At 41.6% G+C, this 24,882-nt stretch overlaps 1 protein-coding gene across 3 annotated transcripts in view; it reads left to right on the top strand.

The window, feature by feature from the left end:
• Window positions 1-231: 231 nt before the first annotated feature.
• Window positions 232-24,882, top strand: part of LOC143738655 (tripartite motif-containing protein 16-like) — a 74,315-nt gene continuing 49,664 nt past the window's right edge. Inside the window, exons 1-6 of one of the 3 annotated variants that reach the window (XM_077230713.1) lie at window positions 232-904; window positions 2,625-2,720; window positions 2,816-3,049; window positions 4,101-4,260; window positions 5,177-5,224; window positions 5,473-5,669. In XM_077230713.1, the coding sequence (XP_077086828.1) occupies window positions 332-904; window positions 2,625-2,720; window positions 2,816-3,049; window positions 4,101-4,260; window positions 5,177-5,224; window positions 5,473-5,669 (1,308 nt within the window). In that variant the 5' untranslated portion in view covers window positions 232-331. Of the gene's footprint in view, window positions 905-2,624; window positions 2,721-2,815; window positions 3,050-4,100; window positions 4,261-5,176; window positions 5,225-5,472; window positions 6,131-24,882 lie in introns of those variants that run through there. The other 2 variants (XM_077230712.1, XM_077230711.1) reach the window with 2 other exon arrangements.

Below are 24,882 nucleotides of genomic sequence, written 5' to 3'. Positions count from 1 at the left end.
TCATCAAGTCAACACACAAACTACCGCAAATAAAACTGAAAGTAAAGCCCAACACAGAATTGAGTCATAAAAACAGAATTTACTGTATAATTCGGGGATTTAATGGCTCATGTTCTCGGAACTCAGAATAACAATGTCTTTGACTCCACTAGGGCACATAAACAGCAGTAAAGTGACTCTCATTGACCAGCTGCTTTACAGACACTCCTGTTTTACACACGTCACTCAAACACACAAGCACGAAACCATTTTAACTCCTCAGTTCAGGGAAACAGAAACTGAAGTATTGTTGAGCTGTTGTGTGTTTGTGTCTCTGTATTCATGCGGTAAAATGGCAGAAGCCAGAATATCTCAGGATGAGTTCATGTGTCCAGTGTGTCTGGATCTCCTGAAGGATCCAGTGACTCTCCACTGTGGACACAGTTACTGTAAGATCTGTATTACAGACTGCTGGGATCAGGAGGATGAGAAGAGAGTCTACAGCTGCCCTCAGTGCAGACAGACCTTCAGTCCAAGACCTGCTTTAGCTAAAAACACCATTCTGGCTGAACTGGTGGAGAAACTGAAGAAGCGTAAACGTCCTGCTGACTGTTACGCTGGATCTGGAGACGTGGAGTGTGACGTCTGTACTGGAAGAAAATACAAAGCCGTCAAGTCTTGTCTGGTGTGTCACGAATCTTACTGTCAAACTCATTTAGACCGTCATGAGGAATATCACTCTCGTAAACCACACAAAGTGATTGATGCCACTGGACGACTGCAGGACATGATCTGCCGTAAACATGATAAAGAGCTAGAAATGTTCTGTATTACTGATCAACAGTGCATTTGTGTGTGGTGTAAAGAGTATGAACATAAAAAACACAAAACTGTATCAACTGCAGCACAGAGGACAGAGAAACAGGTATGAACTGAGAGGGATTGATCACGAAGAAATGAAAGTGTCTTCATTTACTCACTCATTTACTCATGTTGTTTCAAACCGGGTTGACTGAGTTTCTTATGTGGGATGTAAAAGATGATATTTTGAAAAATGTCTCATATTTTAGTCTATACATTGAAAGTCAGTGAGGTGCAAAAGTTTCAAGCTCCAAAAAAGAGAAAAAGCATAAAAGTAATCTAAACGACTAGTTGTTAAAAAAAGAAGTACGCTTAAGTGTATTGACATGCACTTGTACTGTACTTCAAATTAAAAGTATATTTAAAAAAAAACCTGCACTTGCAGATAATATAATATTAAATTAAATGAAAGGGCACTTAAGTGCACTTAAAGGGAGCAAATTCCATAACTGTTTCATAAGTACACTTTATATAATATAAAATTAAAGTTTTATTTTAAAGTGCATTTTAATATTTAATATTTAATAATCATGAAATTACATTGTATACTTACATACTATTTAAAGAAGCATTGCGTAGCTTTTTACTTAAAAAATATTTAAGATAGAGTTTTCATTTGTACATTTATGAGCCAAACATAATGTAATAGAAAGAATGACACCTTAATGTCCACCACGGTTGCCTCTATCAGCCTGTAGGCACAATTGTGTGTGGAGGAGTTGGGTCCGAATTGGCGGGAAAATTCACAAAATGTGACGTCATGCGCGTTCTCGTCTACTTGGGCTTACATCCTGCCATTAGTATGCAGCGGCAAATCCGACAATCGCTAGCAGTATTGTGAATCAAATGGACTCTGTTGACGGAAAGAAGCGACCAGCCTCCAGTACAATCCAGACACACACGGCAACTCCTCGTAAGTTTTTTAAAAAAAAGCCTCATCTAGTGCGGCCAAGATAGAGAGTGACCGGCGTCGGGCAAAGATAAGAGTCAACATCGGAGCGGCTTTTGATTCTTGGATTCTTGGAGGGAGCTCCGGTCAGCGCTGGGTATAAAAACAGACCCCGAGCTGGCTTTCTTTTTACTGCAAAGGTAAGACATAGTTACAGGCCATTTTGCAATATATTATTTTATTGTTTTTGTGGTTTTTGTTTTTATTGTTAACGAGTGTGCGCACCTAGAACGAGCATGAGACTGGCTGCAGTTTCTCTAACGGCCACTGGTGTCAGTAACGGTCAGAAATTTCAGAACCTACACAATGCTCCTTTAAGTCACTCTTAAATTTAAATGTAAACTATAATACATTTTTCTATTTAATAGCAATTAACATGCAACTACGTGTCTGAAAACGTTACGTTCACACTTATTTCACCATTATTATATTAGTATATGATTTCTAAAATAAGTACACTTTTTAAAAAGGCATAAGTTTGATTCACAAATGAAATGAAATCATTGATGAACGTGGAGCCCAAATCAAATATGATGACATCAAAAACATCAAACTTCACTGGTGTTTGTGTCATGACATCATGATGTTGAGTTTTGATGTTATTGACGTGTCACCATATTTTATTTGGCCAATGTAAACCACTGAGACATTCTTCTGAATATCTTTTGTTGTGTCTCACAATAGAGAGAAAGTCATACAGGTTTGGAACAACATGAGGGAGAGTAAATGATGACAGAATTAAAACTTTAGGGTGAAGTATTCATATAAAACTGGGCACTGATGAAATAATGTTCACATTTCAGTTGTCATTTGCTGTCATTGGTTTGTCCTCCAGAAACAGCTGAAGGAGACACAGATGAAGATCCGTCAGAGAATCCAGCAGAGACAGAAAGATCTTCAGCATCTGAGAGAGGCTGTGAAGTCTCATAAGGTGAGTCTGGAGAAGAAGAGAAGTTTGAGACGTCTCAGTTTGGACTCTGTCAGTCCTGCTAAAGCAAATGTGTGATTGTGATGTGTGTGTAACAGCGCTCTGCACGGACAGCAGTGGAGGACAGTGAGAAGATCTTCACTGAGATCATCCGCTCCATTGAGAGAAGCCGCTCTGAGGTCACACAGCGGATCAGAGATCAGGAAAAGACTGCAGTGAGTCGAGCTGAAGGACGACTGGAGCGACTGGAGCAGGAGATCAATGATCTGAGGAGGAGAGACGCTGAGCTGGAGCAGCTTTCACACACACAAGATCACATCCAGTTCCTGCAGGTAACAGAGATCTAGGAGAACAGGATCATAGTGGACTTGAGCAAGATCCTGCTATGACAGAGAAACATTTCATGAGAGCAGAATGAGCCGTTGACTGAGATGTTGTCAGGAATTCAGTCAGATTCAGTCGAGTGTTGTGTTATCATATAATCATCAGTCAGACGCTCATCTGATCATCTTCTGTTTAAAGAGATGCACTTACAAAGCCCTGGGACATTTACTATTAAATATTTACTCATTTTTCCTTATGGTTTCGTCTGTCTTGATGAAATCAGTGAACTTGATGATATCAATATCCAGCCAACTAAATTTTTTCATCCTCTTTTTAATCAAATCTTTTATTTCAACTAAAATATTTTTTGTAATTGGCACCAAAATTGGGTCAGGTGATCTTCAAAGTTGATAATATTGATTTTTATATCCATAACTGTTTACCTGTAAAACATTGATGAATTTGTTCACAAAGTCTCCAGACAGGAAGTGAGGCTGTATATTAGCGATGCTTATAAAAGCCAAACAAAACCTGACCTTGAGATCCTTAAGAGTCCCTATGAAGTTTCAGTGTCACTAACAGCCAAAAGTTACATATGATAGTCAATCTACTCGTAGCCTTTGAGCTGCTTTTCCTTAAATCTTCTCAACATGCAGATGTTTTATCATCCAAACACCTGGAAAGTTCACACATAGTCCCTCGTGAAAAAGAAGTGTGCTTAATTGAATGCACTTGTAGTGAATTACTTCAAATCTTACAAAGATATATATATATATATATATATATATATATATATATATATATAGTGTCTGAAAACATTACTTCCAATCTGCTCTAATAAATATATATATATATATATATATATATATATATATATATATATATATATATATATATATATGTATGTATGTATATATATCTTTGTAAGATTTGAAGTAATTCACTACAAATGCATTCAATTAAGCCAAGTCAAGTCTACAAGAGCCGCACAGATCTGATATAGTGCAGGTTATTGGCTGAAGTGTGGAGATGATGAGTTTTGATTTCTGTTTTCTGTAGAGTTTCCAGTCTCTCTCAGCACCTCCTGAATCTACAGACGAACCCGGCGTTCCCTTCGCTTCTCTCTCCTCTTTAGATGGCATGAGTGAATTTGTCCGTCAGCTGAGAGACAAACTGGAGGATTTCTGCAAAGAGAAGATCAAGCAAATCTCAGACGGAGGTAAAGTGCACCTCGATTATACAGACGTGTGTAGAAAGATCCTGAATCTGAACATACAACTGTTTCTGAAATATTCCTACGTTTTATAAAACGTCCATTTGAAGAAAAAAATTCTTAAATGCATCACAGTTTATAAATCACAGTTCATCTTAAATTTAAATGCAATGTGAACAAGTGCATCAAATCCACAGAACGGCCACAAATATCCCTTGTGTATACATGACGTAGGATGATATTCATGGAATTTAGGATCAATCCGATGTGTGTGTTTTATAAATGAAGCCCCTGGAGATTATTCATCTGCTCTTGTCGTGGCTAATTGATGGTTTCTGGTTCTGGTCTGCAGTTTTCAAAGTCTTCTAGAAATAAATCGACAAAAAGCTTTCAGAGTCGAAGTTCCAGGTCTCAGAAGAAGTAACTTTATTGAGCAATTCAACAAAGTGAGATGTTCAGCTGAGTCATCTGATCTTAAAATGGTTGATACATAGGTCTTATACTTTTTTCTTATCGCCAGTGTCCAATTAGCGTCTGTACCGTTATCTCTTACATGTTGCTCCTCGGTATTACGCCACAATTAAGATCACATGCTTTGAGGCCTTCTTTCTATTAGTAGCAGAATGTCTATAGTTTGTTTTTTAGTACCTTCCCGTACCTTCCACCAACGTCATCTAGGCATTACATGGGTTTTTAGGTACTTTTCCATCTTTTCATGCCCTATGGCCTACATTTTCTGCTTGGTATTACAGCATCTAGACTCAAGCATCAGATAGAGGAGGGGTGGCGAGATTCTCCAACACTCTCAGAAATGAGTTCATCATCTAATATCATACAGAATTATATTAGAAATGTCTCAGAAATGAATGTATTTTATCTTGTCATTTCTCTTCACACTGTTCATGTCTGTTTATTTCCACAGTCACATTCACAAACATGAATCCCAAGACCAGGAACGACTTCCTACAATGTGAGTCACTAGAAAAACAAGCAGAAAAACTCACTGAATGTGTTCATGTTCTTCCTGTAGAAGGAGAAATAAATCATGATAGAAGAGTTTTATAATTGATCATGTAAATGAGGATTTGCTCAGGATATTTGGTAATCTGTACTGAGACACTGATAATACATTGAACATTGATTCATGAAGAGATCAGATACATTAAAAGATCAGACAGATTCATAATCCCTGTTTCTGATGTGTTTTCTCTCCATCAGATTCCCATCAGCTGACTCTGGATCTGAACACAGTGAATAAACGCCTCCGTCTCTCTGAGAGGAACAGAGTGATTACTTACACTGGCACAGAGCAGCCGTATCCTGATCATCCAGACAGATTTGATTGTTATCGTCAGGTGTTGTGTAGAGAGAGTGTGTGTGGACGCTGTTACTGGGAGATTGAGTGGACTGGGAGTGTGTATATATCAGTGTCATATAAGAGCATCAGCAGGAAGGGACGGAGTTATGAGTGTTTGTTTGGATATAATGATCAATCCTGGAGTTTGGACTCCTATTCCAACAGTTACACATTCAGACACAATATGAAACGCACTTCTCTCCCTGTAAAGAGAAGAATAGGAGTGTATGTGGATCACAGTGCAGGAACTCTGTCCTTCTACAGCGTCTCTGACACAATGAGTCTCATCCACACAGTCCAGACCACATTCACTCAGCCGCTCTATCCTGGGTTTACTGTTTATTCTGGATCATCAGTGAAACTGTGTTGATGTTTCAGAACAGATATAGAGAAATTTTACCCATAATACTTTGAGCTGCACAGTAAATCAGTAACAGTGAGATGTTATAGAGACTCTTATTTCCTCTTCATTACATTAATACTGATGAACTTCACTGAAATAAAAGTGCTGAAAACCTATTGTATTTGTGCTGATTTTTATTATTATTATTATTAGGTGTTCAAGCACGAAGTGCTGAAAACCTATTGGAATTGCTATTTAAAAAAAACAAAAACCTAAAACGCATCGTGCAGCCCAAACCGTAAGGCCTAGAGACTTGAAACTCGGCCAGATGGTAGGCCACACTTTTGGGGAGAACCTATCAGAGTATGACCCCGATTGGCCCATAGGTGGCGCTACAGCAACCAAAAGTACTAAATTGCTCATAACTCATAGACCTAGCCTCAAGCTTTTTACACCAATGTAATCCTTGGCTCAAGACGGACAATATATATATCTCCGATTTCGATTTAAGCAAAAAGAAAAAAAGTTATGTTGGATTTTGTCCAAAACCTACTTTTGCGAACTAGTCCCTGGTTTTTCGCCCGATCGGAACCAAACCAGTCTAGGCCTATTCTGTGGACTCTCTAGATCAATAATTATCGAAAAAAAGTTGACATTTTGCAATTGGGTGGCTGTAACAGGGTCATTTAGAAAAAGGGGCGTGGCAAAATACACTCAAAAGCCTATAAATCATAAATAAAAAATCAGAACTTCACAAAAATTGATGAGCATATGTGTCATAACATGGTGAAGAAGCATGCAAAGTTTCATGGAGATCGGACCATAGGTGGCGCTATAACTGTCAAAAAGGTCTCATTATTATTAGGTGTTCAAGCACGAAGTGCTGAAAACCTATTGTAATTGCTATTTAAAAAAAAAAAAAAACTAAAAAGCATCGTGCAGCCCAAACCGTAAGGCCTAGAGACTTGAAACTCGGCCAGATGGTAGGCCACACTTTTGGGGAGAACCTATGGAGATTGGACCATAGGTGGCGCTATAACTGTTAAAAAGCTTTAAAACCATATATTTCCGATGGTAAATTGCCTGTATTGGCTGTAAATGGTATTTTCCATCTATTATGTCAGTGGTTAAATTAATGCTAAATAAAACTTAATGTCTTTTGATGCTTTTGTGCTCAACGGCCTTAAAGGCCTTAACTGCTTGAACACCGCTAAATGCTGCTCGCAGCTTTAATTATTATTAGGTGTTCAAGCACGAAGTGCTGAAAACCTATTGTAATTGCTATTTGAAAAAAAAATAAAAAAAATAAAACGCATCGTGCAGCCCAAACCGTAAGGCCTAGAGACTTGAAACTCGGCCAGATGGTAGGCCACACTTTTGGGGAGAACCTATCAGAGTATGACCCCGATTGGCCCATAGGTGGCGCTACAGCAACCAAAAGTACTAAATTGCTCATAACTCATAGACCGTTGGTCCTAGCCTCAAGCTTTTTACACCACTGTAATCCTTGGCTCAAGACGGACAATATGTATATCTCCGATTTCTCTGGACTCTCTAGATCAATAATTATCGAAAAAAAGTTGAAATTTTGCAATTGGGTGGCTGTAACAGGGTCATTTAGAAAAAGGGGCGTGGCAAAATACACTCAAAAGCCTATAAATCATAAATAAAAACTCAGAACTTCACAAAAATTGGTGAGCATATATTGCATAACATCATTAACAAGCATGCAAAATTTTATGGAGATCGGACAATAGGTGGCGCTATAACTGTTAAAAAGCTTTAAAACCATATATTTCCTATGGTAAATTGCCTGTTTAAAACCAGTGCAGTACAATTCTCTGGACTCTCTAGAATAGATCAATAATTGTCAGAAAAGGTATAACTTCTTCATTTGGATGAATAATAGGGTGTAGTTGGATGGTTATAACAGCTAACAGCTGTTTGGTAACAGACTATAACAGCCAATAAGTGGTATTTTACTGCCCCCAGCTGTCATCATACTACTCCCTAATACTGTTATATATAATTCATATTTAGACTTTATAAAATCATTATTTTAACATTTACAATCACATTTTGTTAAAATTCATGTATTATTAACAATTGTGTCACAGGAAGGCTCAGGCTGAAAACGAAAGTATAACGTTAGGCCACGCCCTCCCAGTACAAATTCACTCATAACTCGAAAACGCGAACTCCCCGCGCGCTCAAATTTGGATGGTAAAGTCCTCTATTGGGCCTTGATCGAAATCTATCGTCGCGGGCCTCGGGAGCGCCCCCTCGCGGATCGCTAATTCGAGAGACCCCCGAATTTGAACGGCTGTAACTCCCGACCTAGACCACCTAGATTATTGTGGGATAGCTCGTTAGAAAGGGCTCGTCCTCACCTAGATTCGATTCGAGTTTGGTGCGATTCGGCCAGGGCATTCCCGAGACATAAGCCCCAAAAGATATGCCTTTGAACGGGTATAACTCCCGGCCCCGATCGGCCACCAACACCGGGATGGTCTCGTTCAACAGGGCTCCTCGGACACTATCTAAGTTCTGAGTTTCAGATTTTTTAACTTTCTCATTCCCGAGATATAAGTGAAAAACCAAATTTCCATACCTTCATTTCAACTCTATATAGGCTGTAATACCACTGTTGTCCACTAGAGGGAGCAGCAGTATTAGACATGTTTAATCTTTTTATCAGCTTTCAGCATTGGCTTACAAACAAATGCTTAAAGCTATTTTTTTAAATTAGTTGTATATTATTACATTACAAAGAAATATGTGAAATGCTTATAGACCATTAAAAGAGATTTCCAAAATAACATATCCCACACGTGTGTGTGTGTGTGTGTGTGTGTGTGTGTGTGTGTGTGTGTGTGTGTGTGTGTGTGTGTGTGTGTGTGTGTGTGTGTGTGTGTGTGTGTGTGTGTGTGTGTGTGTGTGTGTGTGTCTGTGTGTGTGTGTGTGTGTGTGTGTGTAAGCATGCATTATGGAGTTAACACGAAAAAACTGTTTTGCCTTAGTGCAGGATATTAGTGAAACCAAGTTGTTTAAAATGAAAGTGAGCCAATAAGTGGTCTTCTACTGCCCTCTGCTGGCCATTTTACTTCTTAAAGCTATTTTATTATTATGATGGACTGGTAATATACTTTAATATTATTAAACTATATTGCCTAAATATTCAACTAAACTAAATTAGATTTTATCAACTATATTAAACTAAATTAGATTTTCACAATAACATCCCAAAAGTGTGTCTGTAAGCATGCATTATTGAGTAAACATGAAAATTTGAGACATTTTTTTCAATAAAATTATATGATTAAAATGAAAACTAAAAAATGCGTTTTAAATGGGAAATCTGTAATAAGAATTTTTTTTACATACCATTTATTTCAAATATCTGTAGCTATAACAAAATGTGTTCAAGCATTTTTATTAGAGTTAATATGAAAAACGTGCCATTAAAAAATACATGGAATCAAACCAAGTCATAGAAAACAAAACTGCATTTTATTGCCAGAATAATACAATGTTGTTGTTCCCTTACGAAGGGAACTCAACGATGCGTCCATCGACGCCATGGGAACGCCCCCAGCGTGACTGCGTCTGAAGCATCTATGTCAACTAGTCCAATGGAAAGAATGAGCGTCACGGGCGGGTGACGTCATGACCAGGATATGATAAAAGCACATCCGGTGCAAACCGGCATTAGCTTCTGTTGCCTCAGCAAGCGATCTGTGTCAAACTGTCTGTTATATTTACTGTTGTCTGTCTGATATATATATTTATGGAAACTAAACAATTTCACAAACTCTGTGTTCTCCCTGCTCGCGCTATTTAACGAGTAGGGACACACACGAGCTTTGTGTGATGGGTTTGGGAGTAGAGCATGCGGTATCAGCCTCCGAGGGGGCTGATTGCCAACATTGTGAGAAGCTTTCGCTTCGCATGCTCCGCTCCCGCCTGTCACTTTTCGAGGAAAGTGGCCGGGCTCGCAATTCTCAGGGTGACAGGTCCCGCGTCTGCCGAGGCAGCGCGGAGAATGCATTCCTGTGGATCGCGAATAGGATCTCTTTACGGGGTTGGAGACGGGTCCGCGGATCTTATCTCCTCCCTTTCCACGAGGGATCTAGTGCTCTCTCGCCGGTCTCGGAAGCCCGCGCTGCGGTCTCTTCCGCCCGGGGAGAGAGAGAAATCAATGCTTCAGTGCCCTACCTCCGAGGAGGAAGATGTGCTGGGCATTGAAAGTGACACAATCATGGGGGAAGTGAATTTGCCATCTCTTTCCCCAGCGTATGAGAAATATATATAGCCTATATATATATATATATATATATATATATATATATGATAGTTTATATATTATATATAAAATAAAGTGAATATATATAAAAAATATATATAAAAATAATAAGCTGGTGGAAGTGTTTACTAAGGCTGTAGATAAATTAAATATTTATGGCCAGCAGAAATAAGGGGGCACTCGTCCTAAAAATAAAATAGATTAAACGAGTTTCCTTCCCTCTGTTTTTCCACCTCCATCACGGGGCCTTCCATTTTTCCCGATCTGCACAGCGAGCTGTCTAGATCATGGAAAAAGCCTTACTCCTCTTGTCTTTTAGCCCCCACATTCATGTATATTCAGATATTTGGGGGTTAAGAGGGTATGGCTATGGGGCAATACCCCGGGTAGAACAGACGCTTGCGAGCTATCTGTCTCCCGGTTCAGCATTGTACCTGAAGGCGTCGGCTTCTCTCACTAAACCATTAAAGAAAACTATTTTTTAATCTAGTGGGAAAAGCATATATGGCAGTGGGTCTAGCATGGGCCTGCTTGCACACCATAGCAGTGCTACAAGCATATCAGGCTGACCTGCTGCGGTATTTGGACAGAAGTGAGGGAGTTTGGCCCGATGGGGTTTGAGAACTCCGTCGGGCCACAGATTTATCTCTCAGGGATGGCAGCCCTTGTGGTCACTGAGAGACACCTCTGGCTCAATTTGATGGGAATCATAGAGAAAGATACAAGATAATCTCTCCCTCGCTATGTCCAACCCCCTGGGGCTGCTGGGCGTGAGCAGCTCCAGCCGTCTAGTTTCTCATACACAACACAGCAGCCAAAGCCTTCAAAGCAGAAGCCGGATCCGAGGACCGTTCTTCACGCTGAGAAGGCTGCGGCTCAAAAGAAAAAAAGGTCCTGATGTTCACGCATCAGGCCTGTGAGGACAGCCCCGACCGAAGTGGAGCGGTGTACACCTCATTTTACGGTGCCCGTTCCATTTCGGGGTCCTCACGAGACCGTTCTGCCAACCCTGCCACCCTCGGTGCTTCAGGGCGCAGCGGTCTCCAGCGAGTCGCTGATGCTATGCTGCGGCACAGCATCGGTTTCGCGCCCTCTGAGGGGGGCCTTAGAGCGGCCAGTTCAGGTAGTTCCTGCCATTATGTTTCAGGCTCCGGAATTGGCTGTCTCGATAACACCAGAGACCAGCCTCGAGAGGCTGGTTCCCTTAGTAAATTTTCTGGCAGCGTGGAAGCTTCTGCCGAATATTTCTCATTGGGTCCTGCAGATTGTAGAGAAAGGATACAGAATCCAGTTTGGTTCTCGTCCTCCTCGTTACAACGGGGTGCTGCCCACAGTGGTGCATCCCGAGCAGGCTCTGGTAATGGAGCAAGAGGTAAAGGCCCTGTTAGCAAAGGAAGCTATAGAGCAGGTGTACTCACCCGACATTGCGTCGGGTCTTTACAGTCGTTATCTCATTGTTCCAAAAAAGGATGGAGAGCTGCGTCACATACTAGATCTTCGTCTGTTGGAGTGTTTGGTGCTGGAACTCAATTCCAAAATGCTGACACTCAAACAGATCGTGACTCAAATCAGATCCGAGGACTGGTTTGTCACGATAGATCTAAAAGACGCATACTTCCATATCTCCATCCTCCCTCAGCACAGGAGGTTCCTGAGGTTTTCTTTGGGGCAAAGAACACCAGTATCAGGCACTTCCTTTCGGTCTAGCTCTATCACCCCGCACATTCACGAAGCGTGTAGACGCAGCTCTGGCCCCGCCAGGCTGCAGTGCATATGCATTCTGAATTGCATAGATGACTGGCTGATTCTAGCGGAATCAGAACAGTTAGCGGTTCGGCACCGAGGTGTCGTTCTCGCTCCTATGCAGATGTTGGGGTTGAGGCTCAATGCCAAGAAGAGTGTGCTTTCTCCAGTACAGAGAACCACTTTCCTTGGTGTGGTATGGGATTCAGTGACGATGCGGGCCACTCTGTCGCCCGTTCGTGTAGCTGCTATCTTAACAGCCACAAAAGAGCTGAGGCTAGGCCAGTCACGCACTGTAAAACAGTTAGAGAGACTGTTGGGTCTTGTGACAGCAGCGTTCAACGGGATAACTTTTGGCCTGCTGTACATGAGACCTTTACAGTGGTGGCTCAGGACCAGAGGGTTCTCCCCGAGGGGAAACCCACTTCGTATGATCAAGATCACGCGGCGGTGTCTCCGCACCTTGGTTATATGGAGGAAACACTGGTTCTTAACCCAGGGTCCGATGTTGGGAGCTCTTTGCCATCGAGTTGTGATCTCGACAGATGCTTCCCTCACCGGCTGGGGAGCGGTATTGGAAGGCCGCTCAGCTCAGTGCTTGTGGAGGAGTCATCATCTCTCTTGGCAAATGAATTGCCTAGAGATGATGGTCGTCTTCAATGCGTTGAGACATCTCCTCCCAGACCTGAGGGGCCATCATGTGTTGTTCTGGAACAGTGACTGTTAGGCCTCAGGGCAGCAGCGTCCAATGTGATACCCTTTGACCTGCTGTACGTGAGACCTTTACAGAGGTGGCTCAGGACCAGAGGGTTCTCCCTGAGGGGAAACCCACTCCTTACGATCAAGATCACGCGGCAGTATCCCCGCGCCTTGGTTATATGGAGGAAACTCTGGTTCTTGACCCACAGACAACACGTTGGTGGCCTCTTATTTTGGTCCCTCAAGAAATTACGCTGTCTGAGGGCAGTGTATATTCCGGGGGGGGCCAGAATATTGGAGCAGACACCCTGTCGAGGCAGGGGCTGAGGCCAGGGGACTCCACCCCGAGGCGGTGGAGCAAATATGGGAGTTTTACGGCCAGGCAGAAGTGGATTTGTTCTCGTCTCAGCATACGACGCACTGTCCACTCTGGTTATCCCTCACTCAACCAGTCCCCTCGGGGCTGGATGCTATGGTGCAGACGTGGCCGAGGCTACGTCTGTACGCATTTCCCTCCGTTGCTCTGCTCCCAGGAGTTCTGGAGTGAATCCGCCAGGATGGAATAAGCCTATTTAGTAGCACCACCCTGGCCGAGCTGAATTTGGTTTGCGGACCTAATTTTTCTCCTCGACGGACCTCCCTTGGAGGTCCCGATCAGGAGAGACCTTCTGTCTCAGGCAGGGGATGCAATATTACACCCCCGGCAGGGGATTTGGGAACTGTGGGTTTGGCCTCTGAGGGGGCCCAACTCATAGAGAGTGGTCTCTCAACCGAGGTTGTTTAGACCATTCTAAGCTCCAGAGCTCCCGCTACGAGGAAACTATATTCACTATTTCGAGAGTTTTTCACTTCTTGGTGTTACCAGCGTCAGTGGGATCCGGTTAACTGTTCAGTAAACACAGTATTCGAGTTTCTGCAAGAACGCTTTGTATCAGGTCTATGTCCTTCCACGCTTAAGGTATAATATGTGTGGCGGCCATTGCGGCTTTCCACGCCCTGGTGGGTAGTACATTTTTGGGTCGAGACCCCCTGATCACTCGTTTCCTTCGTGGCACTTTGAGGCTGAGGCATGCAACTTGCACTAAGGTGCTGGCTTGGGACCTTGCAATAGTTCTAGAAGGCCTATCTGGGGCTCCCTTCGAGCCCTTAGATTTGGTCTCAGAGAAGTTCCTTTCTTTTAAGACTATTTTCTGCTAGCTATTTCGTCCCTATAAGAGTCAGACCTTCAGGCCCTTTCGGTCCCCACCTGCCTTGAGTGCACCGGGATGGCCAAGGCAATCTTCCCCGAAACATGGATATGTTCCAAAGGTGCCTACCATTATTCCGAGGCCTATTGTGCTGCAGGTTTCTGTCCTCCCCCATTTTTCGGACCAGGAAAAGCTGAACCTCTTGTGCCAGTGCGAGCACTGGACACTTATGTTCATCGGACTTCTCTGTCGAGAAAATCCAACCTATTGAGCATATAGATAGTCGAGACTATTCTTCTTGCTTGTGAGTCTTCTGGCCAACCATTTGGATGTCAGGGCTCATTCCACTAGGAGTATGGCTTCTAAGCGTATTATCTGGAGTTCTCTCCAAGACGTTTGTGATGCGGCGGGCTGGTCCTCACCGCTCACATTCATGAGGTTTTACAGCTTGGACCTGGATGCTGCCCCAGGATCCCAGGTGCTTGGTGCAGTGTGACAACAGGCTGACACTCAGGCATTTGAAAGTCTGGCGCTTTGGGTATTCTCGTTCCCATGGCGTCGATGGACGCATCGTTGAGTTCCCTTCGTAAGGGAACGTCTCAGGTTACTATTGTAACCATAGTTCCCTGAGAACAGGGAACGAGACGATGCGTCACCCTGCCATACTTCCTGCATCCCTGTGATCGGCTTGCTTCGGCAATTTTCGAAGCTAATGCCGGTTTGCACCGGATGTGCTTTTATCATATCCTGGTCATGACGTCACCCGCCCGTGACGCTCATTCTTTCCATTGGACTAGTTGACATAGATGCTTCAGACGCAGTCACGCTGGGGGCGTTCCCATGGCGTCGATGGACGCATCGTCTCGTTCCCTGTTCTCAGGGAACTATGGTTACAATAGTAACCTGAGACGTTTTTAAACAATGCATATGAAAATAAGTAACATTAACAATCAATTAATTTATTCAAGTTCAATCGTTTGCATATAGAAGAATGTCTCTGTGGTATCATTTCATTCATTTCAATTTTTTGCACATATGAAAGAAGAAAAGTATTTCCATTAATATATGTTCAAAACTATATTGCACTATATATATATATATAATCCGTGAGACCTCCGGCTTGGAACAGCTGTAACTCCCTACCTAGACCACCTAGATTATTGTGGGATAGCTTGTTTGAAAGGTCCCGTCCACATCTTGCTTCACAAAGAAATATTAGAAATGCTTAAAGGTGCATTGCGCAACAATTCATGTTAAAAATACACGTTTTCTAACCCATACATGCATAAACAATTGCCTGATGGGCTGAATGAGCCCTTCTCTGATCACTGCAATTGCCTCTATCATCCTGTACAGTAAAATAAATAAGAGGGATTCGGGTTCGAATTTGAGACTGGGCGTGACGTGATGCGCGTTCACGCTCACCAGGCTATGTCTCGCAGGTTTGTGTATTCGCCGGCGCCGCCATTCTCCGCATCAGCGAAGACAACTCGTGCGTCAAAGGTGGAAGATGGATTCAAAGAGACCGGCTTGTAGTCCGTTCCAAACCCCAACGCAAACTCCACGTAAAGTAAAGAAAAGAACATTTTTGTCTAATGCCACCAAAAGGTCCAAATTGGAGTCAGACAGGCGTCGGAGTAAGACGAGAGTCAACCTCGGGAAGGCATTCAACAAATGGAGAGATCTCCGGTCTGCTCTTGGTCTCAAACGGGATCCTCACTTGGCTTTTTTCTTGATAAAACGGTAAGATATAGCCCAGTCTCTAATGTCTGATACGGCCAATCTATGTATGACAACAAATGATGATGCGTAAAATGTGTAATGCTTTAGCGTAAGCTAGATACATGTACAATCAGAATTGGTTTTACTACCATTGTTAGTGAACAGTTTCATAAACTAGGAATTGTGTTCGGAAGAATAGTACAACATGAAACATAAAACATATCCAATAAAAGATGCTAACTATGTTTTTGTGTATGGCCTACCGGTAACGTTAGCCTTGTGTCCATTGCTAACATGCTAAGGTGTTCATGTCATTGACCAACAAGGAAGAACGCCGTTGCATTGGCTATATTGTATTTTTCGGTAAAAATAGTAAATTGTTCCCGTGAATGTGGTACATTTTGTATGTAGTATATATGAGGTATGTGGGAGCTCGTATTCTATCAAAACGAGGAAAACGTAAAATATTTTGGTATTGTGATAAAATACATGTTTTATTCTGAACATTGCAGGAAGGGAAATACAATGGTAAAGGGGTCAATATTTTTACTTTACTCATTCTGTTTAGCAGACTAACTATTTACTAAATAAAGTATTGACACATTTCACATTAATGTTTGTCAGTGTGTATTGTCAAAATATCTACTAAATAATTCAGCGCTACATGTATTTTAGTGATTAGCAAAACAGTTCAAGATTCTTGAGTGTGATATAACATGCTGAAAAAATGACCGATAATTAGACAGAAATTTTGAGTAAATTATAACAGAAAAAGGATGTATTGTTATTGGAATATTCTACTTAGCAGATCAATAACAGGCTGAACCCCGCAAGTCTTCGGCGGATTAGCCTGTTTGGCTTTTATGAAAACGTCATGGTGACATTTGATTGTTTATTACCTTGAGACATTTGAGTGAACGTTGTTGACCAACCGTGTATGGTATGATTATTATTTTGAGCTTTTGCGAAGTAATCAATTATATTGTTCATGAATGTGTTTTCATAACAATACAATCATAGGTGGATACAGTAAAAACATAAACAAAGTTTTCTACTACCCCCGTTTTTCCCCTCACACATAAGAGTAATTTACCCAAATGTCTTTCCTTCCATATATTTGAAATGACTTGCAGATTTATGACTTTATTACCACTGAAGAGATTTTGGCTGTACACCAAAGATCTGTGCGGCAGATGCTCCTTTAGTTATGAACAGCTCGTGCTCGTGCATGCGTGCGTGTGCGTGTGGTCCATGAGCGTGCACAACTCTGGTTGCAGTTTCGCTTGTCGCCAGAGGGGGCGTAGTTCTGCAAAAACTCAGAGACTTGCGTTTTGCACCTTTAAAGACCATTAAAGTATATTTTCATGATGACACATCCCAATAGCTTTGAAAACAACAACAACAACATGTGTGTATGTGTGTGTGTGTGTCTATGATCTCAGTGGTTAAATGCTTGCTACATAAAACTTAATGTCTTTTGATGCTTTTGAGCTTAACTGCCTTAACTGCCTAAACTGCTTGAACACCGCTAAATGCTGCTCGCAGCTTTAATTTTTAATTATTACTATCAAAAAGTATCTTTCAGTTGAAGTAATAAAACAGAAGGTTCATTACAAAATAAACAGATTGAGTATAGTGTAGCGTATGGACAATGTCAGGATGGCTCACTCATTCCAACATGCCAAAAACCATTTAACCCTTTGAGTTTTGCCTATAACTCAACTAGTGAGTGCCAAAAAGTCTCCATCTAATGGGTCCAAATTGTCCATTGACACTTTTGTGGCGTGCAAGAAGGAAAGCGAACACCGATAATGAGCGAGCTTCAAATAAATGTTTATCAACTGAACCCCCACCCCTTTCCGGCAAGAAAGGACTCAGAATGAAAACGCACACACATACAGACATTCCTCACGTTTAAATCCAGAAATGGGTAATTCTGAAAAGAGCACGATATATTCCTGTATACCTATGTGTTCTGCTTTCATTTTAGTATAGTTATAACTTCTCTAGATGTGTTAGGTAAAACCCTAAATGCCTATATTTGTGTGTATGAATGTAACTCTATTCCTATTCTTTTTCCATATCTTTCTTGATACGTTGTAATCTTCTCGGTCTCACTGAGTTGGTCACGTACAGGAGATTACAGTAAAATGTATGATTCTCTGTGCACGGCTTTCTGGAGTAGAAATCACATTTTCTTACAATGTCATAAACTACATAAATGAGCCGTTTTGACAAGACAAAGAGAAGGGTTCGAGCTCAAAAATCTCTAAAGTGATTGGTGATTCTGCTCCAAAGGAGGTGTGAGCTGTCTTCCTTAAAACAAAGGTGATGGCCCGAACATCTTCACTTCAAGTCAAGTCAAGTCAAGTCACCTTTATTTATATAGCGCTTTTTACAATACAGATTGTATCAAAGCAGCTTCACAGTGATAACATGAAAATAATATAACAGAGTTTGTTTCTAAAAGAAAATTGAGTCAACGTCCACCTTAAGCAAGGCAGATCAATAATATTATTGAATAATAAATGTCCCCAACTAAGCAAGCCAAAAGCCAAGGCAACAGTGGCAAGGAACCAAAACTCCATCAGGTGACAGAATGGAGAAAAAAACCTTGGGAGAAACCAGACTCAGTCGGAGGGCCAGTTCTCTTCTGGCCAACGAAGGAACAGTGCATGATTTATGATTCGGGCAGCATTACAAGTCGGATTGGATCGGAACATTTAGAATATTTATCCATTTCCATCTTTTGGAAGTCCAAGTAATCACGCCGGTGTTGAGACGAGTTGTTGAGGATCAGTGCCGTCCACCATAGAGGGTCCATATCGCCGGTGTTGAGTCGTCTCTTCACAGGCTTTGTGATTGGCGTATCTGAAGTCTCTGTGAAAGGCTGGATACAAACTGGAGCTGACGAACGCCGTTTTTCTCGGGACTCGCGTCCCGAGATAACAGCAGAAAAGCAAAAAGGGAAAATAATTAGCGTAGCTGCTGTTCATAATGATTTCCATAACACGGGCGTAAATGATAAAAAACATGAAGACAGTGATTCTTGCGTCCCAGAGTCACCCCCCTCCGTCCCCCACTCAACTCAGCCCTGCTTACTGACCTCTACATCCCTCCTGCTGCTGAGACCCAACCACAATCTCTCCGCAGCCCAACCATACGCGCCGACCCGTTTGACTAAGGCTGTCGAGCCCCACTGTCGTCGTTAATGCAGGTTCAGTGGCAACGGTTCCGTATGGCATACCAACTACCGCAAAACACAATATCTACCCAACCACCCGTCATTCACGCAATATACACAGGAACGTAATGACTGTAAATACTATGCAACTTATACAAATAACCTACAGACTCTTCAAGTTTTATAATATTAAATGCATTTGATCTGATTCAGCAGTGGTATAAAAGGTAAGCATTATGTAAATGCTTGGCTAAAGAGATGCGTCTTTAATCTAGTTTTAAACTGGGACAGCGAGTCAGAGCTTCGAACAATATCAGGAAGGCTATTCCAGAGTTTTGGAGCTAAATGTGAGAACGCCCCCCCTCCTTTAGTGGACTTAGATATCCTAGGAATGACCAGAAGCCTCGAACTTAGTGATCTTAAAGAACGTGATGGATTGTAGGGCGATAGAAGGTCCATTAAATACACAGGAGCTAAACCATTTAGGGCTTTATAGGTCAGTAATAGTACTTTGTAATTGATACGGAACTTGATAGGTAACCAGTGTAGAGATGATAAAATTGGTGTTATATGATCATATTTTCTTGACCTAGTAAGAACTCTAGCAGCTGCATTTTGCACTAACTGTAGCTTGTTTATTGAGGATGCAGGACAGCCAGCTAATATAGCATTACAATAATCTAGTCTCGAGGTCATGAATGCATGAACTAACTTTTCTGCATCAGAAACAGATAGCATGTTACGTAGCTTTGTAATGTTTCTAAGGTGGAAAAAGGCTGTTCTTGTAACATATGAAATATGATTTTCGAAAGACAAGTTGCGGTCTAGTATAACACCCAGGTATTTTACTGTAGTGGATAAAGTAACTGGACATCCTTCTATATTAAAGTTGTATTGTAAGTGAGTTTGTGGGTAGTTTTTTGGACCAATAAGTAATACCTCCGTTTTATCTGAATTTAGTAGCAGGAAATTACGCGTCATCCAGCATTTGATATCTTTGAGACACTCTGTCAAATTTGATAAGTTAGTGTTTTCATCTGGCCGTGATGAAATATATAATTGAGTGTCATCAGCATAACAGTGGAAATTAATTGCATGTTTTCTTATAATATTACCAAGTGGGAGCATATATATTGAGAATAGCAGAGGGCCTAACACCGATCCTTGCGGCACTCCATAGTCTACTGACGTTATCTTTGATTTTTCCCCATTTAAACAGACAAAATGATAACGGTCTGATAAGTACGATCTAAACCAGCTTAATGCCTGTCCCTGAACACCAGTGTAGTTTTGTAGTCGATCCAGGAGTATTTTATGATCGATAGTGTCGAACGCAGCGCTTAGATCGAGTAGAACTAGTATTGAGATATAGCCTTGGTCAGAAGCTAAAAGTAAATCATTTGTAATTTTAACTAGCGCAGTTTCTGTGCTATGATGCGGTCTGAATCCTGACTGGAATTTTTCATATATCTCATTTTCTTGCAAGAAAGAGCACAATTGAGCGGACACAATTTTTTCTAGTATTTTAGACATAAATGGAAGATTTGAAATGGGTCTGTAATTTGCTAAGTTATTTGGGTCTAATTGCGGTTTCTTAATGAGAGGTTTTATTACTGCCAGCTTGAATATTCTTGGAACATGACCTAAAAATAAAGACGAGTTAATAATATTGAGAAGAGGCTCTTCCACTACAGGTAACACTTCTTTCAGTAGTTTAGTGGGTATTGGATCTAATAAACATGTTGTTGGTTTCGATGCAATGATAAGTTTATTTAGCTCTTCCTGTCCTATAGTTGTAAAGCGGTGTAGTTGTTCCAGAGGGGCGATAATTGAGGCTGAATCATAAGACACCATAAAAGAGTGTACATTTACAATTGTGTTACGGATGCTTTCTATTTTCTCATTAAAGTAGTTCATAAAATCATTACTACTATACTGTAACGGAATATTTTGCTCTGGTGATGTCTGTATATTTGTTAGTCTAGCCACGGTGTTAAATAAAAACCTTGGATTATTTTGGTTATTTTCTATTAGTTTGTGGAGATGCTCAGCCCTGGCTGCTTTTAGAGCCTTTTTATAACGTGACATACTGTCTTTCCACGCGAATCTAAAGACCTCTAAATTAGTTTGTTTCCATTTACGCTCTAAGTTACGAGTTTCTCTCTTGATAACATGCGTAGCACTGTTGTACCAAGGTGCTTTAGTTTTCTCTCTAACCTTTTTTAATCTAATTGGTGCAACAATATCTAATGTACTAGAGAAAATGGTGCTCAAACTGCTAGTCATTTCCTCTAGTTCATCTGTTTGTTTGGGTTCACTGAGCAGCTGAGATAGATCAGGTAAGCTATTTAAGAATCTATCTATAGTGGTTGGAACGATTGTTCTGCCTGGTCGATAACGTGGCGCAACATGACAAATTTCAGCAGTACGTATTATACAAGTTACCATGTGATGATCAGTGAGATCGTCACTTTGCGGTATAATATCTATATCAGTTGGATTGGTTCCATATGATATAATTAAGTCTAGTGTATGATTTAGACGATGAGTGGGACCACTGACGTTTTGCTTGACCCCAAAAGAGTTTAATAAATCTGTAAACGCAGTCCCTAACGCATTATTTGTGTTATCTACGTGTTTGTTAAAATCTCCAACAATTATTGCTTTATCGGTATTGACCAATAGATCTGAGAGAAACTCTGCAAACTCTTTTAGGAAATCAGCATAGGGCCCTGGAGGTCTATATACAGTAGCCAAGGCTAGAGATAATAGGGATTTCTTTCTTACATCTAAGAGCGTAATATTTAGTACAAGTACTTCAAATGAATTAAACCTGTGACCTGTTTCCTGAATAACATTAAGAATATCTCTATAGATTGTTGCAACACCGCCGCCACGACCGATCAGACGGGGCTCATGCTTATAACAGTATCCTGGTGGAGTGGACTCATTTAGACCGAGGTTTCAGTAAGGCAAAGTACATCGAAGCTATTATCTGTGACCATTTCATTTACAATAACCGCCTTAGGTGTGAGCGATCTAATGTTTAGAAGACCTAGTTTTAGAAATTGTTTTTGTTCACTTATATTTAGATTTTCAGGTTTAATTACAATAAGATTTTCCCTAGATCCTACAGTAGATTTATTATATGGCCTCACTAAACGAGGAATAGACACAGTTTCTATATAATGTTCTACACTACTTATTTCAATTAATTTCGCACAGCAAAGACTGTGATTTGGACTTTGATTTTCTAGTCATATGGTGTGTAACGTCTTAGAGATGTTGTCCGACAGAACAGCCGCTCCGATTCTGCTGGGGTGCAGGCCATCAGCACGGTAGAGCCTAGGTCGCTCCCAGAACAGATTCCAATTATTTACAAAGAGCAGTTTCTGTTCATTACACCATGACATTAACCATTCATTTAGTGCAAATAATCTACTGAACCTTTCCTGTCCTTGTCGGTACGTGGGAAGCGGTCCAGACACGATGATCGTTGCCTCAGGCGCTGTGCTGCGTACCGTCTCGATCAGGCTCTTGTAGTCCTTCTTCAGAACCTCCGTCTGCCGCAGCCTGATGTCGTTTACTCCCGTGTGCAGCACTACTGCTCCGACGCGCTCGTCACCGTTCAGGATCTCGGGAACCTGTGCGGCGACATCAAGAACACGAGCACCAGGAAAGCAGTGAGTGCGCACCGTACCCTTACCTGAGGTAGCGCGGACATGACGGACCATGGAACTGCCGATGATCACGGCGTCGTCGCGTTCCGATTCGCGAAGGGGGGAGAAGCGGTGGAGATCTCGAAGACCGGGAGGGGCGGAGAGGTTCTTGCTCTGGTCCTGGCTCGTGTCTTTCGCTGTGGGATCACCCAGGGTCCATGGTGTTGTGTCGGTGCCGGAGTGAATGATGCCAGAGATGATCGCGTCCTCCTGGGCAGAGAAACGCACGGAGTAGACGAAGTCGGAGTCAAAAAGTTACTAACCACTGACTTATGAGCATCGGCGCGTGACGTTTCAAGCGCTGATCGCCGATCCCGCAGCTCGGCTTGTTTCTCCAGCAGACCACGGATCTGTTTCTCCACCGATTCCAGCTCCAATCGTACCGAAATCAGCTCGAATGTGTCCTCACCTGCACTCAGAGGTAACGTTAGACACACATCCGATATGTTCGCCATTATAACAGATGAACAGTAAATTAGTAGTGATACTACCAATATCACTACTAATTTAGGACTGAAATGATGGATATAACCTGTATCCTTTCAGTGAAACGGGTGTAAAATAAGACGGTCGGTAGGCGCGAGGCCACGCGTGAAATGCTAGCGGACTAAAGGCTAGTAGCCGAGATTCGCAAAGTTGGATCTAAGTAGCGATATCAAAGTAATCCGATTGTTTTTTATAAGGAATAGTAGCGAGGATAAGTTCCCATGATATAAAAATAGAAAGTGCTTGTTTATAAATTAGTTGAAAAGAAGAAAAGCAAGGATTAATGAATCAATTCGACGGAGCTCCAAACACAAACACAAACCGCACGCGCATGCGCAAAGTAACTTCACTCTTCCTGTCGTGCTTTTGCTTCGTTTTGTCTTGTCTTCTTATTCTCTTGTTTTACTTTCCGTTTTGAGTTCGGCTCAGTCTGTTATTTTCACTCTAGCTTGCTTTTCGTGTTTGGTAGAAGTCCGATCCTCCAAGAGAAACAAACTCTTCCTTATAGCTTTCAAGATATTTACTTTCAAGTAGTTTGAATTTCCTGCGAGCGAAACGAGCTCCAGAACGCTTCCAGCTCAAGGACGCACGAGGACCACACACCCACGCAGCCTTGTTTCAGCAACACAAAGGTCTATAATGCAAGTAGCCTCTTTATTTCCATCGAAATCTAAATGTGTTTAAGATTGTTTATACCTGTAGGAATGTGTAGGAATTGAGGGCGAACCAAACATATTAATCTTCCAGGTGATTCGTTCCACCATTCCACACAAAACTCAACATTCCAGACCCCCCAAATCACCAGTCTAATCTAGGCCATAAATGGAGTGGGCTCCAGCCAGTCTCAGCTAAGAACTTTATGACCATGAAAGTTTCAAAGAGACGTACTCTACTAAAGGGAGAACGTCGTCAATGTTAGATAGTTTGGAAAAGACTGATTGGTTCAGTGATGGCAGGGCTCGGGACCCACCAAGATAACAGCAGAGATTATTTGATCCCAAGACAAAGGATTTAAAACCGACCTCCTCCTTCTTAAGGACCCCTGAACGACCCCAGGGTTGAAATCTCTTAAAACCACGGAGACTGAGACTTTCCATTTAAAAATTCATAAAATCATCCCAAAACAATTATTGACGGACTTCTAATCAAACATTGTTCAACGACATAATCCTATGTTGTATCTACAGCCTCTGTATGTGTCTATTATGCTTAGATCACATACAAGTCATGTAATTGTTATAACTATTAGATGTTTTGAATGAAAGTGTGTCCTGTTTCCTATCAGTACGATCATACGTTCTTAATTAAGAAGATGGCTTGATTGAAATCTGTGTAAAATGTTTCCTGTTCTTATAATAGGAATAATGTATAATCTGTTCCCTCCGAACTCTCTGCTAGAGCTGGAGAGTAAGGCCCTGTCCCAAATGGCACACTCCGGTGGACTTCCTCAGAGTCCACACTTCGGTGACGTCATGTAGTGCAGACCTATAGGGCCCTTAGCGCGAGTCTGCGAGGGCACATTGAGAGGTATTTTTGGGACAGACTCGATCGTCACGCCGGAAACAGGAAGAAGGTCTCAGCTCAGACGTCAAAGCTGAATAAACTTAAAGGTCATCTCATCAGTCCCTTTATTAGAAAAATATCACAAATATCATTAAAAAAAATTACAGTCTTTAGCATCGAGAATATTTTATTTTCCCAAATCTTATGTCCATGCCTACACAGCCTGCTTTTACAGTTCTATAATTGTATATGCCACCTGGGCATTAGAGTAGATGTCATGGTTATGTAAATGATCAATACAGTTGTACATAATAATACATAATGTTCAATTAATACATAATGTTCAATCTATGCTGAGCACACTTCAGAGCGTTAAAATACT

This window comes from Siphateles boraxobius, unplaced genomic scaffold, assembly GCF_051911475.1.
Source record: "Siphateles boraxobius isolate OS27281-9 unplaced genomic scaffold, OSU_SipBor_1 15, whole genome shotgun sequence".
NCBI classification, from domain to species: Eukaryota; Metazoa; Chordata; class Actinopteri; order Cypriniformes; family Leuciscidae; genus Siphateles; species Siphateles boraxobius.
Note: the sequence above shows the minus strand (reverse complement) of the source record. Positions and strands in the feature narration are given on the sequence as shown.